Source organism: Aptenodytes forsteri, unplaced genomic scaffold, assembly GCF_000699145.1.
Source record: "Aptenodytes forsteri isolate BGI_AS27 unplaced genomic scaffold, ASM69914v1 Scaffold410, whole genome shotgun sequence".
Taxonomy (NCBI): Eukaryota; Metazoa; Chordata; class Aves; order Sphenisciformes; family Spheniscidae; genus Aptenodytes; species Aptenodytes forsteri.
This window is the reverse complement of record NW_008793958.1, coordinates 991,615-1,006,332: the sequence shown is the minus strand read 5'-3', so window position 1 is coordinate 1,006,332 and position 14,718 is coordinate 991,615. Positions and strand designations below refer to the sequence as shown.

At 36.8% G+C, this 14,718-nt stretch overlaps 1 protein-coding gene across 1 annotated transcript in view; it reads left to right on the top strand.

Annotated features, from left to right (window-relative positions):
• Positions 1–14,718, top strand: part of LOC103903117 (leucine-rich repeat-containing protein 9-like) — a 35,446-nt gene that overhangs the window by 13,631 nt on the left and 7,097 nt on the right. Inside the window, 12 exon segments of the mRNA XM_009284291.1 lie at positions 471–617; positions 1,610–1,731; positions 4,518–4,577; positions 4,579–4,635; positions 5,086–5,224; positions 5,227–5,273; positions 7,037–7,162; positions 8,107–8,244; positions 13,161–13,188; positions 13,191–13,337; positions 13,733–13,953; positions 14,688–14,717. Of these exon segments, the coding sequence (XP_009282566.1) occupies positions 471–617; positions 1,610–1,731; positions 4,518–4,577; positions 4,579–4,635; positions 5,086–5,224; positions 5,227–5,273; positions 7,037–7,162; positions 8,107–8,244; positions 13,161–13,188; positions 13,191–13,337; positions 13,733–13,953; positions 14,688–14,717 (1,262 nt within the window).

Genomic DNA, 14,718 nt, shown 5'->3' with positions numbered 1-14,718 from the left:
GGCAGCTTTCCAGCCACTCTTCCCCAAGCCTGTAGCGTTGCATGGGGTTGTTGTGACCCAAGTGCAGGACTCGGCACTTGGCCTTGTTGAACCTCATACAGTTGGCCTCGGCCCATCAATCCAGCCTGTCCAGGTCCCTCTGCAGAGCCTTCCTACCCTCGAGCAGATCAACACTCCCGCCCAACTTGGTGTCATCTGCAAACTTACTGAGGGTGCACTCGATCCCCTCATCCAGATCATTGATAAAGGTATTGAACAAGACCGGCCCCAGTACTGAGCCCTGGGGAACACCGCTCGTGACTGGCCGCCAGCTGGATTTAACTCCATTCACCACATACATATTAGAGCATTCATTTGCCAGCCCTAGATGTAGCCTGCTTGTTATTACATTAAGCACCACTGTTGTATCATCCTGTCTGCACCCCCAAGCTAGAATTAGAAGCATTAAGTGTCTTTTCTCCCTCACTTAGGGAAAGCAATAATTGCAAAAGTTTTCCTTGGCCGCAGTGCTCCAGCTTGTGCAATGAATTCCATCTATCAAGTCAACTACCCAGAAGCTAATTCAGTATTCAGGCCATGGAAATGTCTAGAAAGTGATGCATCTACTTCTGGCAACGGTATGTATTTGTAGGCACTTGTTAGCATAAAGTTAAGGTTAAATTAACATTTGTTTTCTAAACTCATCTTTGACTTTGGGTTGTGTCAAGAGGTTTCATTCCTCAGAACACAGCCTCTGCTCAGCTGAAGTGCATGTTTTCAAAGGTAATAACAAGCAAGAAGATTCCTCTTTGAAAAACTATTTGTGCTTGTTTAGTTCACAGAGTGAAAGTGAGCTGTGCCACACTGCTTTTAGCCATCAGTCCACACTAAAAGTAGCTTACTTCATGCAGTTTCATACCCACTCTTTGTACAGCAGGATTGAGTGAGTGTTGCAAAGGGCAATATGTATATGCCACAGAGGAAATCTTCACCCTTAAAATCCACAGCCTTTATCTGTAAGCAAAATAAAAATGAGTGCTGCTGAGAAATACGCTAAGTAATCAGATTAAATCTCTGTATCATATGTATCCTCTAGTGATAGATTCTGCTTTACCCTACTTCTTTGCAAGAGAACAGTGTGGGAATTGAGTAATAATTTTACCTGTTCACTCTGACATATGGTCCAAACTTTCAGATGCTAACAGGGAGCAACACCTGTTTCTTTATAAAGGAACTGGGATTGTTTCTGGTTTCTTAGAAGGGAGGAAATGAAAGCTAACTTGGAAGGTGATTACACCATAATATGATGGAGTAGTTTTGGACAGTGCAGCAATGAAAGCACTGCAGGAGAGCTGTCCATGCTCTCAGGATCTAAGCTAGTCTTTGACAGGCTGCGATCTTCATGCTGGAATCTGACAGTTGCTTATTCTACATGGGGTATTAGATAGCCAGGTTCAACTCCTTTATTAGCCTGTGTGAGTCTGTATGGCAAAGGAAGTCTAATGGCAGAAAGGATTAAAACTGATGCATCTTCATGGAAGTAGATACCTTTGACTCATTAACATTCTGAAATTAATACCAAACTTAGCTAAAAAACAATAACATATTTACCCTGTTTCCTCCGCTTTAGAAATGTGGGCTTCCTTGGAACAGAGAAATTGTGACTACAGCTATTGGCATTGTGAGTGGTTTGTGTTTGACCATGAACTGGTCCTGCCAGAATACATTGCTGAGTTTGAGCACGTTACGCTGGTATGAACTTTGTTTTTCCTACTGTGATATTAGAAGGCAAGCTTTGGATTTCATAGATCAAGAGAAAAAAAACAAGTAGGTAAAATTAAATTCTGTCCTACTAACATACCTGACAAGCCCAGGTTTAAGGTTGATTCTCTTCTGTCCATTCTGTCAGAGCCAGATAAAACTTCTGTGGAAGTCAGTGAGAAACTTTCCACTCATCGTAGGGAGATTTAGATGAGGCTCTTATTTTGTACTTGTAAAAAGCATAGCAAAGAAAGCAAAGATCCTCTAAGTTTCAGCAGATTAAATGAAATGCAGCTAAAAACTAAGTCCTCTCTCACTAAGAATTACTTTCTCTGGGGTACCATTCAAAGTAAAACTTACCTTACTGACTGTGCAAAGGCTCTTTTTTTCATGGGGTCTTGCAGGAGCAAATGGCCTTTAGTTGTTTCATTTAAATCGTGAGATGAGGTGTTTTGGGAGTTGGTTGATTTAAATTTTGAGATGAGCTGGTTTGGGGGAAAAAAAAAAAAAATATATATATTTTTTCTTCTCAGCTGGTATTCTGAACAAGTTTTTCCTTGATTCCTTCTATTCATTTTACAAGCATATAATGCTGCTGTTTCACTCATCTAACTTCGTAACTTGCTGCCAAGGTAGAAGGGCTCATTTCAGATTCTGAGTTACTCTGTCTGTTAGAAACAAGAGAGTATGGGGAATTGGGATGTTCAGCGCTGGGGGAAGGAGGAAGAGAGTTGAATTCACTGATGAGTCAGGTCTGCCTGGTCCCATGGTTCAGTGTAAGGCTGCTCTACTGTGATTCTTGGACTTTGAGAATTTCAGTGCATAGGTGTTCTTCTTTTGACTCTAGCCAGAGTTGTGTATGGCACACAACAACCCATACAAGCAAAAACATTATGCAATGCTTTGATTATGAGGCAATGAAACCCAGTATCTAGCAGATCTGTGTTACAGAAAGATGATTTCCTGACTTGATTGCTACTAATTTCCTAATCGAACTTCTCTCATTTTATGCTCAGTATTAAATTTATTTAATTAAAAATTAGAAAGTTTACAAATTTCAAATGCCTTTTATTTTATATAGCTCAGAAACAAGTGTCTGTTTTCTACATGCAATATAATTGTGGAAGAGGGAAAGAGAAGCACAGAAAGATTTATTCTGTCTCATGATTTGCAACATGATGATGAAGCTTTGAACATGGAACTGACAGTAAATGTCAAGCCTCAGATTGCTTGCTTAAACGAAAAAAACCTAATAAATGTCAAGCCTCAGATTGCTTGCTTAAATGAAAAATTTTCAGTGGCTAAGGCCAATATTTAGTCAGGTACAGGTGAGGTATTGCTGTCAAATTTTCAGTAGAATAAATGTATTATGTAATTGTTACTTTGTTATTCAGGTTGGCCCATGACCAAACACAAAAGTTAAAAATTAACATTTCCATTTGGGCTTGATTCTAATGTTGCTTACATTTACTTAGCATCACTAGAACTTGTGTTCCTCTGCCTATCAATTATTATGCAATGTGAATTTCAATTATTGGGCTGAATCCTAATTGCATTTCCTATTGTGTAAAGGACAAGTAATTTCACTGGAAAACAGTTCAAGAAGAATGCATCTGAGAATAGGACACGAACTAAACTATCAGCCTTTCCTTTGAATTTTGTGAAATACATGACTTCATGCCATTATGCCAGTTGTTCTTGAAAATACTTTTTTTTGTCAGATTTGACATCACAAGAATGTAGCCTAGGGAAAAAAAACACATCAAAACTGGAACAGGCTACAGATTTTAGCTTCAGAAAAAAATATTGTTGTAATAGCTGCACAGAAAAACACCTCTTCAGGTGGACGTTTATGTGCATGATTCTAACATTGCATTCATATGCATAACTATTGTGTAGCACCTGCAGTAGCCACCTTTTCTGATGAAGTAGCCCTGCTAAATATCTGATACATGAAATGGTGAAATAGTTTCTGAACTGTCCCATTTTTAACTCTAGTTTGTGAGATGGTGTTATTTCTTATACTTGATGGTTATGTTTTCAATCCCATTTTTTTACAGTTTCAAATAAACTTTCTCTTTTCTAAAGCTTATTTAGAGGCAATGATAAGAAAGAGAAGAATAACAATTCTTTTCTTATTTTACCAAAGTGCCATCCTTCCAGTGATGAGATGGTGTTATTTCTTATACTTGATGGTTATGTTTTCAATCCCATTTTTTTAGTTTCAAATAAACTTTCTCTTTTCTAAAGCTTATTTAGAGGCAATGATAAGAAAGAGGAGAATAACAATTCTCTTATTTTACCAAAGTGCCATCTTTCCAGTGATCTGTGTTTGCAGTGAAATACTAGCAATTCTCATCTCACTTTGCCTTTTCCTAAGGATCTGTTGCCTGTCCCTGCTCAGCTCCACTCTTCCCATACTGCTCTCTCATAATGGAAGAGTTGCCAGTTCCTTAGTGTTGGCAGCATCTGTTCCCTTCACTGTGAACTGATTGACTGTCTGACTCACCATCTTACCCAGGTCATGTTTATTTCAGGGAGAAGTTAGAGAATAAATAGTCTTTAAATAAGTGAAAAAGAGTCATCATAGCCTTTATTGTCTTTTCACTATTTCATGTTAGTTTGGATTCACTTTTTACGGTCTTTTTATGGTTTACCAGTAGGATAGTATTTGTATTTGCACTCCATCAGTTGAAGCTTTTTCATTTTAAAGGCAGCCATGGAGTATTGGCTGCGTGTCTGGTAAAATTGTCATTTCTGACCTACTTTTGGCCTAGGTTTTGAATTCGAATGGGAACAGCCTGAGCAAGCTGCAGGACATTTCTAGACTTAAAAACACTTCAAAAGCTTATCATCAGTTTTAATGAATTTGCTTCCTTAAAAATTTATGACCTAGTGAGAAATTAAGCTGTAATTCTTTTTTTTTTTTTTAAGGAACATTTACTAGCATAAATATTCTTGCATTGTGGGGTGTGCTCACAAGACAGGATTGGGCCAGGATGCACAGAGGGGAACAGAATGGGGAACTAAACTAGAATCATGAATACTGTGATACTATTAGCAGCCCACAGTTTTGGTGCCTGTTGATATTGGCTCCAATTTGAATTGCAATATTACAGTGATACCACTTTATCACCCATCTGACCTTTATAATGGTCATTTCATTTTAACAAATAGAGTAACATGTCTGGAGCACACTAGGTCTCCCTCAACAGAACCAATACTAAGCAAGGGGAATCCCAGGCACTGGATCCAATTAAGTCTATTTAAAGATTAAATGTGTCTGATTACTTTAACCAAAGTTTCCTTTGCGGCACTTTTGGCCATACAACTATTCTCTTGCAGCCCAAACGGGAATATTTTGATGCAAGCCATAACCATGTGATAACACCTGAGGGCATTAGAGGCTTACGCAAACTGCAGTTCTTCAACCTGAGCTGGAACCAGCTGAAAAAGTCCAGGGAAGATATAAACGTCTTACATAAAACCAATCCCAACTTATTCTTAACATCACACACAACCCATGGCATAAGGTACATATCAGCGCTTGAAATTCCTGGGAAAGCATTCTGACTATGACCACAGTTATAAAGGCTTAAAATCTGGTCCTGCACCTTATTAATTCTAAGGCCCTTGCAATGTAAGAAGCCTTATGATCATGTTATGGCATCTTTGTTCTCACAGGGCCTTCACTTCTTTTTGTAGTCACAGCCTAACCAAGTGAATAAACTGTGTGGCATTTTTGCTCAGAGACATCTCTGAGGCATAATTCCTTTCTTTTTTGCTTCCCTTGAGAATTAAATTTATTGGTGGCCTGTGCCCGATATCAAAAACCAAGCCCTGGCTTTAATTTTGCTGTTTCAGCTGCACAGAGTAAGGGGTGGGAGCAGAGACAGTTCCTAGCCTTGGGGATGTGCGTATACACTGTTAGCCTGTCTGTTACTGCATGTATCTGTCTGCAGCAGCACAGCTGTGTTGGCTGGAGCTTTGGCGAGAAAGCCAATACTCGGCCCTTTTACTGACTCTCATTCATTCCTATTGCCCAACCAGCTTCTGCAACAAATGTTTCTCTCTGTTCTTTATTCCCTTTGAATCAGTACATTTTAACAATATTTAAAGGGCTCAGTCAGAATCAGCAGAGTTAAACCTTACGAATTTGAGGCATTAAAAGACTCTTAAAAAAGCTTTTTTAATTATCATTTAACACTGAGTTTAATATTTTGTACAAGTCAAAGTCAGGCAAACAGAGCGCTGTCTGAATAGAATACCTCTCTTAAATGATTTGAACAACAAACCAACACAGGAAACAGAACTCCATTGAGGCACCCAGGAAGCATCCAAAAAGATGCTGCCTTGTCTATTTGGCCTGTCAATTAAGCTTCAATGAATCTTTTCAATACATGCTAAGATATAAAAAGAAATAATATGAGCTACCGGTTCCGGTCTCTGGTTCTTTGTTGTTATTACTTAAGTTTTTATCAGATTAAATTTTTAATTTTGCTGTGCTCTTTGCCATCAGCTCTGTGTCAACATGGTAACTCTTGAGTAGTACACATCACTAAACCTGTGCCTCTCCAGAGTTTCTTAGGCATCCAACCACAATGTCTAGTTACTACAGTTCAGAGCAAAGCAGAAAATCCTTACTGCCTCTCACAGGATGTTCTACCACCTAGCTCATAAGTGATTGCATTTGGCTTATTTGGCTGTCAAAATACATCTATAATCCATTCACAAACAAAGACATTATTATTCATTATGTGAGAAGTGTGTATTTCATGTATTATATTTTAAACTAGCGGGCAGTCTAACATATTCTGTATGTATAGGATAAGTTTGTGGTGATGTCTTGAGGTTTTGGTGACAACTCTAAATCCTTTAAACATTTCACACGTGTCCTATGAAGCTTTCTTTGGTTTTTGTAATATTTCTAGGTCATAAATGAAACTTCTAGATTATAAAAACAAATACCACTACATCTTATATATTAGTGAGCTTCGTAAGGTCAGTAAACTTCTGAGTTGGCCCATGTGACTCCAGAGCAGTTTATTACCATCAATGTCACATAAAATCAGGACAATCAAAACTGGCCCAAAGGTACCTTGTCTCATGTGTTTCTAGCAAACTACGTAAGCAGGGATGACACAGTGGCTCTGTTGAAGATCATAGCAAAGCTCTAGCTCTTGGCATCCATGAGATGACAGTACACTAAACAGAAAGGAAATTCAAGTCTCTTTCTTGTATGTAAACTATATTGGCAATTTAAAAAAAAATATAACACTTTATTCCTTTCTTCAAGCCTGCCTCATTGCAGCTGAGTGTCATTGGCCAATTAAAGGCTCTCACTAACCTAGATGGAGTCCTGTTTTCTAATGAAGAAGCTGCAAAATCATTACAATATATTGCAGGATCAAAGATGGCCCAGGTTTGATATTCTGCTTTGTTGTAACTTATAGCGAGTGCTATGGAAAAGGAAAGCTTTAGGAACAGTTCTGCACCTGTTTTTTTAAAGAACATTTTGTTTTCTGTTTTTTGTGAAGGTAGAAGTTTTGTCCTTGCCTCTGGCAGTAGATCAGAAATTATTTAACCAACACCAATCTTACAAAGATCTTTGCTGGTACCAAAAATTATATTCTAGCATGATCTTGGAAACAGTCACGTTCAAGTTCTGCTGAATTCAGAATGCAAGAAAGTAACTATGTTTGCCAAATAGAAACAATGGAGAGGAAAGTAACAGGATAAACCAATAGTTCTACATGCTTTTTTAAGTATCTAGTGCCAAATCCCTTGTCTTAAGGTCTTTTCAGTAGGTAATCTTTCAGAGTATTTTATATGAAGGTATGAAACAATCCTTCCCAGCCCCTGAGCACAAACTTGTTCTACTTAAGCTCTGGACTATATCCCAAAGCACTCCTGAATCCTACGCTGATTCTAAGCTAACACACTCAATGGGCTGAATAGGTTGGAACTCACTATCATGCTAACACAACTCCTATATGGTCACAGCACAGTCACGATGAAACTATGTCTGCTCAATGCTGAGTAAGATCATGTCTTTCTGCAAAAAATGGATAAATATCTTCACAGAAAACAGACTATAGCTAATACAGAGCATTTTAATGAGGTCTACCTTCTCTGTTTTATGTACTGAAAACTCTAAAAACTGGATATGTGCAAGATCTGTGGAAGTCTTGCAAACTATTAAACTTATTAGATCTATGAATTATTATGTCTATTGATATATCACCTTCCCCTTCCAAGAATAGTAGGATTTTTATGCCTTTTACTATATGCTAAGCTGTGAAGTATGTATAGTATATCTAGTTATATTATATACTTAATACAGTATTTTCTTTTTTTTTTCCTCAGGTGTCTCTGTTAGAATATTCTAGGACTGATGAAGAAACAACTGTCATTCTCAGTTTATTTCCTTACGCTAAAATTTTGTCTCAAATTTTGAAGAACAAGGTGGATTCGCAGATGCATTGTAATAACTGGTATTCAATGGTAGAGCTGATGCTGTTTAATGTATTTAGGTTAACATTTAGATTAATCTCTGTAAAAGTTTTCTTTTGTTGTTTTAGGTTAAAGGTTTTATGCTTTTCAGTTAAAAAATATTTCTGAACACATTCAAGTCTAACCAATAGTTACCTTGTCCCTGAGCTGTGAGAATGGCCATTTCCAGATGCCTCGCAGGAGGTCCAGGATACCCTGAAGAGGGCATTTAAGTTACTTATTTTGCAGCGCAACTGTCTTTTAAGCATTGCTAGACTTTTAAGACGAAGGGGTACTAATAAGATTCTCTAGACTGACTTTATGCATAAGTGGGCAAGAAAGCATTATGTGGTAATTTCTACATCAATTTCATACCATCTCTTTGAGCTACAGCAGATTTTACAGTAAACCATTCAGATTAGGATTAATTTCACCTAACTTTGCTTATCTACACTGTAGATAACCACATTTGAAATAGTCACCCTACATTCCTTTTATAGACAGTGCAGACACAAAAATAGTTTGGGGACATAAGTCACCTAACAATTTAGAGGGTTATTGTACGTTGAAGTGAATTGCATCCTACCAGAGAGCCCAACCAGCCACCACAGCCGGAGATATCTCTCTTGCTGATGTTGTTTGCTGGTATGAAACCCACTCTTAGCGTTCGTTTAAAGATTTCAAGTAACAGTGAATCTACCTCTCCTATCTCTCTGTCATGTCTATCTTGTTTCTAATACATATTGGCCACTATCAAATTTAATCCACTGGGTCTCATTTTGTCTCTTTCTGGTGAAACCAGATGTTCTAAAGGACCAGAAGTCTTTTCCTTATTTAGCCAAAATCATCCCACTTTATCTTATCTTAAAGAAACTAAGTTAGGTGAGACTTCTTAAGCGTCTCATTATAAAGTGTTTTTTTATTTCTTGTAACATTATTCTAGTTCCTTTCTGAACATGTTTCATTATGTCCACATGGTTTTTATGTATGGCCTCCTACAAAACTATACAGAAACTTCCAGCACTGGACTGATAAATGTCATACCCAAAAATAGTTACCTTTGCCTAATCCTACTCACTAGTCCAATGATTAAATATTAACTGACATGTGTGTCCTTGTGGCAACAGTGCAAGCTCATATTCATCTGGTTTTCAATCATTAGTTGTAGTCTTTTTCAGTGTTCCTAAGACATTGTCTTTCACCATGTGAGTGTGAGTGTCTCTGTTCCTAGCTACATAAATTACAATTTGTTCTATGCAGAAACATGCTTTTTAAATAGGGCCACCATGTTAGTCATTATAAAACTGTTGTTTATAGCTGACCTTGCTAACATCTTTATGTCATCTCCTAATTTACCAGGAATGGACTCCTGTTCTTTTTTGCTAGGAGAAAAAGAATTTTGAGCAGAACATCAATAAAAATCCTTTGTAAAGTGACGATTTTCTTTCTATAGTTAGATTTTGAGATCCATCCTCTAACCAGTTTTTGTCTATTTAACAAGAGTTGCCTTCACTTTTGGATATCATTATTTTTGTATTGCATTCTCAGACAGAAGTTTTAATCTTATCAATACATGTAAATTTTCATCAAAAGCAATTTAATATTAATTTTTGTTTCCTATGCACCACACTGGCATCTATTAATAAGGCCATTAACTTGTAATTATTTACTGTGCTGCATATCAGCCTTTCTGTGATACTTAAGGATGATATCAAGCTAACTGACCTATTCTGCTCATCCTATTTATCCTCAATACTATTACAACTTCAGTTTGTTCATAACCTTCTAGAACATCCCAAGCATACTATCATTTGTATAAAATGAATTGATGAGTGGCTCAGAAAGTTCTTCAACTGGTTCATTAATATTCTTGATTGAAAAATGCCTGCTTTAAAAATGTTAACATGAGTAGTTCCAGTTTTAGATTCTTTTTAGTTATTAATGAAATACAAAGTATTTTTTAATCCATGTAAATGATGAGCATCTCATCATGGTTCTTCCCAAAGGCAGAGAAAAATACGCATTGAAACTATCTTTCTCTTCTGTATTCTGATTGACTATTTTAAAATCCTTAGATAGGATCAAGCCTATAGCATTGCTTGAATTTCATTAAGTCCTGATTATGATCTCTCATTATATTAGCCATCAAATTTTCATTGATATTTTTAGCTTTCATTTTCAGTAATCCATGCTTCTAACAACTGTTTTATTCTCACTGCTATCATTTTTCCTATTTTTCATTCAATTCTGCTGTAGTGGAATAAAAGGGCCATGGCCTGATCCAGTAGGGCTCACGAATATTGCTTTAGTCTGTAAACTTAAAAGGGTGAAGATTTTTTAAACTGTAAATGAAGACGTGTGTAATAATGAAGTGTTTAGTGTTTAACCTTCTGCATCTTTAAACCTCTCCTAACTAGCCTTCACATTTTTTAGCTTAAGTTTTTGTGTCACTCATTTCACTCATGACTGCTTTCAGCATGTGAAAATTGCCCTTTTTAAAACACCAAGGCTATATAAAGGACGTGCTTATATGAGATACGCTTGCTTGTTTTCTTAAAGAATTGCCTCCTAAGGCAACACAGTCCTTAATCTACTTGCTTCCTTTAAGGATTCCAGGAATTCCAAATGCTGTGGAAGTATTTCAAAGGAGAGTGTCAGTGAAGCTTCAAGAATATTGAGCAAATTTTTAAAGACCAAGGACACTGGTGGCAAGGATAATGAGAGAACCAGACTGATTCAGGAAATTGTAGCCAGCTCCTTTGCATTCTCTCCCTGATCAGTAGAGATTGGCCTTGAGAATTTTTCATTAGAAAATTCAGTAGCTGTGCTTAGCTTATTTATTCTGCCAGTTTTGAACCCAACTTTTTTCTGATGTCACAAAAGTATAATGTTGAAACATGTTGAAACATTAGTTCTCCTAGTAAATTCTATAAACATAAATTCTCTAATGCCTATAGCAACAGTTTTCTAATACTGACCCTTCAAATATACCCTGCCCTAAAATTTAGAGGCTTAGGCATATTTCATGTCTAAAGCCAAATGAGCTTTGCCACATGCATATTGAACTCTCTCTACTAATCCATTTCTTGGGATCAGGCAAGATTAAAACTTTCACAGAGTACTACTAAATATCAATATGAAAAACAGATTGCAAGAAGAGAGCTAGTAGGTCTAATTTCAAACCAGCAAACATTGAGAATAACTCTTTGAACATTATCTCTCACCTTGAAAGACTACCTAAAATTATAAACTAATTAAGCAGTCACTTGATGAGTAGCAGGACTGAAGGAAATTGGTTTGCCTTAAGAAAGACCCTTGTCTTTGGGTTATCCAGTGCCTAATCAGGTGTGAGTTCTCAGAGTTTCTCAGATCATTCAGAACAGGTCTCTCCTGGATCCTCTAGTGTCTGGCATTGTAGCTGAGCCGATATTTCAGCCTTTCCTTCACTGGGATCGTCAGTTTGTAACTCTCATCCAGCCGCTCATTTTCATGGCATTTGTAGGAAGTCGAGTAGTGCTTGTCTGACAAATTGGGCCAAAACTCACCAATGCTTTTAAAAACTAGTGGTAAGGCTAGCAGATGGATATACAGATAGCACAATCACATTAGCCTTGTTTACTTAGGAAACCGAGCCAGCAGAAAGCCGCAAGAGTCAGTGGAGGAAGATCCAAGGTCATCCTAACCTGTTCTGATCCATCAGTTGAAATCATGTTAATCTACCCAGTATGAAAGGTTAAAAGCTCCTCTGTCAGTTCAATTTGTTATTAGAATATAGAATAGCTAGAGGAAAACACATTTCTGCTGATAAGCGTAGCGTTTCATTCTGTGTGCATTAGGGAATTCATGTTTAGAAAAATTGCCAGGAAAATTAATGCTTTAGCATATGTCATATATGTTTTGTGACACCAGAGAGAAGGGATTCATAAAAGGTAGGATAAATACTTTTTGGAAAATGAAATAATATAGCCAAAAAATGTTCTTTAGTCATCACCAAAGCCAGTCTAATGGTACTGAATATTTAAGTGATTATTTGTCTTAGATACAACCTAGATACAATACTGGATATTTTGGGCCTCTACAACACAATTTGAATTTTTTGATTGGGACTCTGTGATCTTTTCTTTTCTCCATTGTACAATGATTTGCTAACATACTGTAGTTTTATCGGAAAGGGGGAGTCGTAGTCATGCAAACAGATTATAGATAGGATCACTGACAGCCTTGTCTTTACAGGAAGCTTGCTGCCAGGTGTCTGAAGTCAGATCCTGTGTAAGAAAGCGGTTTCACAACCTGGGCAGCAAAATATATGTTTGGTATCGACATTTATTTGTTTCTGTCCAAGAATATTTCAATCAAGAAAATTACTGAATTTGTTAATTTATGACATAGAGAAAAGAGTACTTAGTTTGTATATAAAAAGCATGAAGAACTCTTATGTTAGGACAAATTCTGCTCTGACTTTGCACTCAGCCTCTTCTAGACTAAATATCCAGCCTTGGTGTTAGGCTGAAATCCTGTTTCCATTAAAGTCCTGTTGTAGAATGAGGATGTGTAAAGCAAACTAGCCAATAAAATAATCATGTATTGCAGAAGGATTTAAATTGAACAAAACTAAGATCTAATGCAGACAAGAAAAAAATGTCTATGTTCAGATAGCTTCAACTGCAGAGGTACATTTGGGAGCTGGCATACTTAAGTTGTAGAGTTCTTGTTTTTGGAGGAGAAGCTGAACTTTTTTGAAATGTATTAAAGATGAGTAGCTCTGTTGCATAATGGGGAAATATCCCATCCTGCATCCAAGAAGTTGCCACTGATATTAGTAGGAAATGTACACATAGAAACTGAGCACAGAATAAATAGGTGGAATTCATTTACAGATTAATTGACAGGTCGGTTTCTTTCAATTCTAATACTGTCTTTTATTACAGATCACTGTCTTAAATCTGGATGACCAACACTCTTCAAAATTTCTAACTTGGAAAAATTGGAGCATTTAAGATGGGCATCATTTAGCAACAACAGTCTCACACTAATAGAAGGAATAGAGTCTTGTCTTAACCTCGAAGAACTCACTTTAGATGAAAACTACATTTCAACACTAGATGGTACTATATTTACTGTGGCCGTGATAATGCAGGCTGTTAAGCTGGGACACAGTAGAAATGTTTCTTTATAGTGAAATATTATAGAGGGTGAGTTTTTACTCGCTGCCAATAGAGTGAGTTTTTAAAACATTAAAAATTCTGAGTGTATCTTTAGCAGAACTGAAGAAAGGGAGTGAGGCAGAACAGTTATGTTCCAGCAAAATAAGTATGTCTTATTAAAATGTGCATATTTATCTATGTTTAATGATCTAATTGATCCAATGATCATTGATATAGTTACAGTTAGACCCTGTAACATAAACTGTGTCACTTGTAACTTGTTTTACCCTCTGTATCAGCCACCTTTTTCTATAACAGCTCACTTTATACCAAGTGCATCTTGTTCATTTTTCAAGGAATTTCAAAGCTCACCAAACTTACAAGACATAGTGTAAATAATAACCATCTTATCAGCCTCAAAAGACATGTGTTTGAAAATCTGTCTTATCCGTATTACATTTCCATTGAGAACAACAGAATCACATCTTTAGTTGGTTTAAAGAAAACTTACTCCCTAAAAGAGCTATACATAAGTAATAACTTTGTTTATACCAACCAAGAGACACATCATTTAAAGGTAAATATTTACTATTTCAAAACTAATTTGTTTTTCGTTACATTAGAAATACAGTGTTTCCCCACTTGTTCAAGTGTAGAGAAGGCTATACTTAAAGATAATTGGAGGTTCCGCCTGTGAGTGCTGCATTCGTCCATCTTTACAGTGGAACCCGAACTGACGAGAACCCCAGTCTAACATTTTTTGATTGATACTCACTCCTGAGAAGGAGGTACTGAACCCTTCAGGTGGATTGGGCTCAAAATGTTCTGCAGAGATAAACATCACTTATACCAGGTAGGCTAAATCAAGGTTTACAATCCATGGAATAATTCTGCAAGTCATGTCAAATAACAAACAATTACACCTGCAGCAGTTCCAGTTCTTTTCAGCTAACCTGGCATGCTAATGTATGTATTATAAACTTTGTTGGCTGGATTCAGACACTAATTGGAGACTGAGGCCCTGATTCTTATTTATGTTCTGTAAAACTCTGTAAAACTGTGTGAGAGCACAAAGGCTTTTAAGGCAATGTCAGTATAGTTTTCACTCACTTTAAGGGCTTTCTTTGTGGCTTGAGTGTTGAAAAGTGCTATTAATCTAAATGAAGATATCTGGATTTTGTTAAGTGGTTTCTCAGTTTTGAGTCATGCAGATGACGGCTGAAGAAGGAGCTGAAAACAAAGTAGTCTGAATGCACCTATATATGGATGTTTTAAAGTTATATTAATAAACCCGTGCTTTTTTTTACTTAGGGTTTAACTAATCTGATAATTTTGGACATGA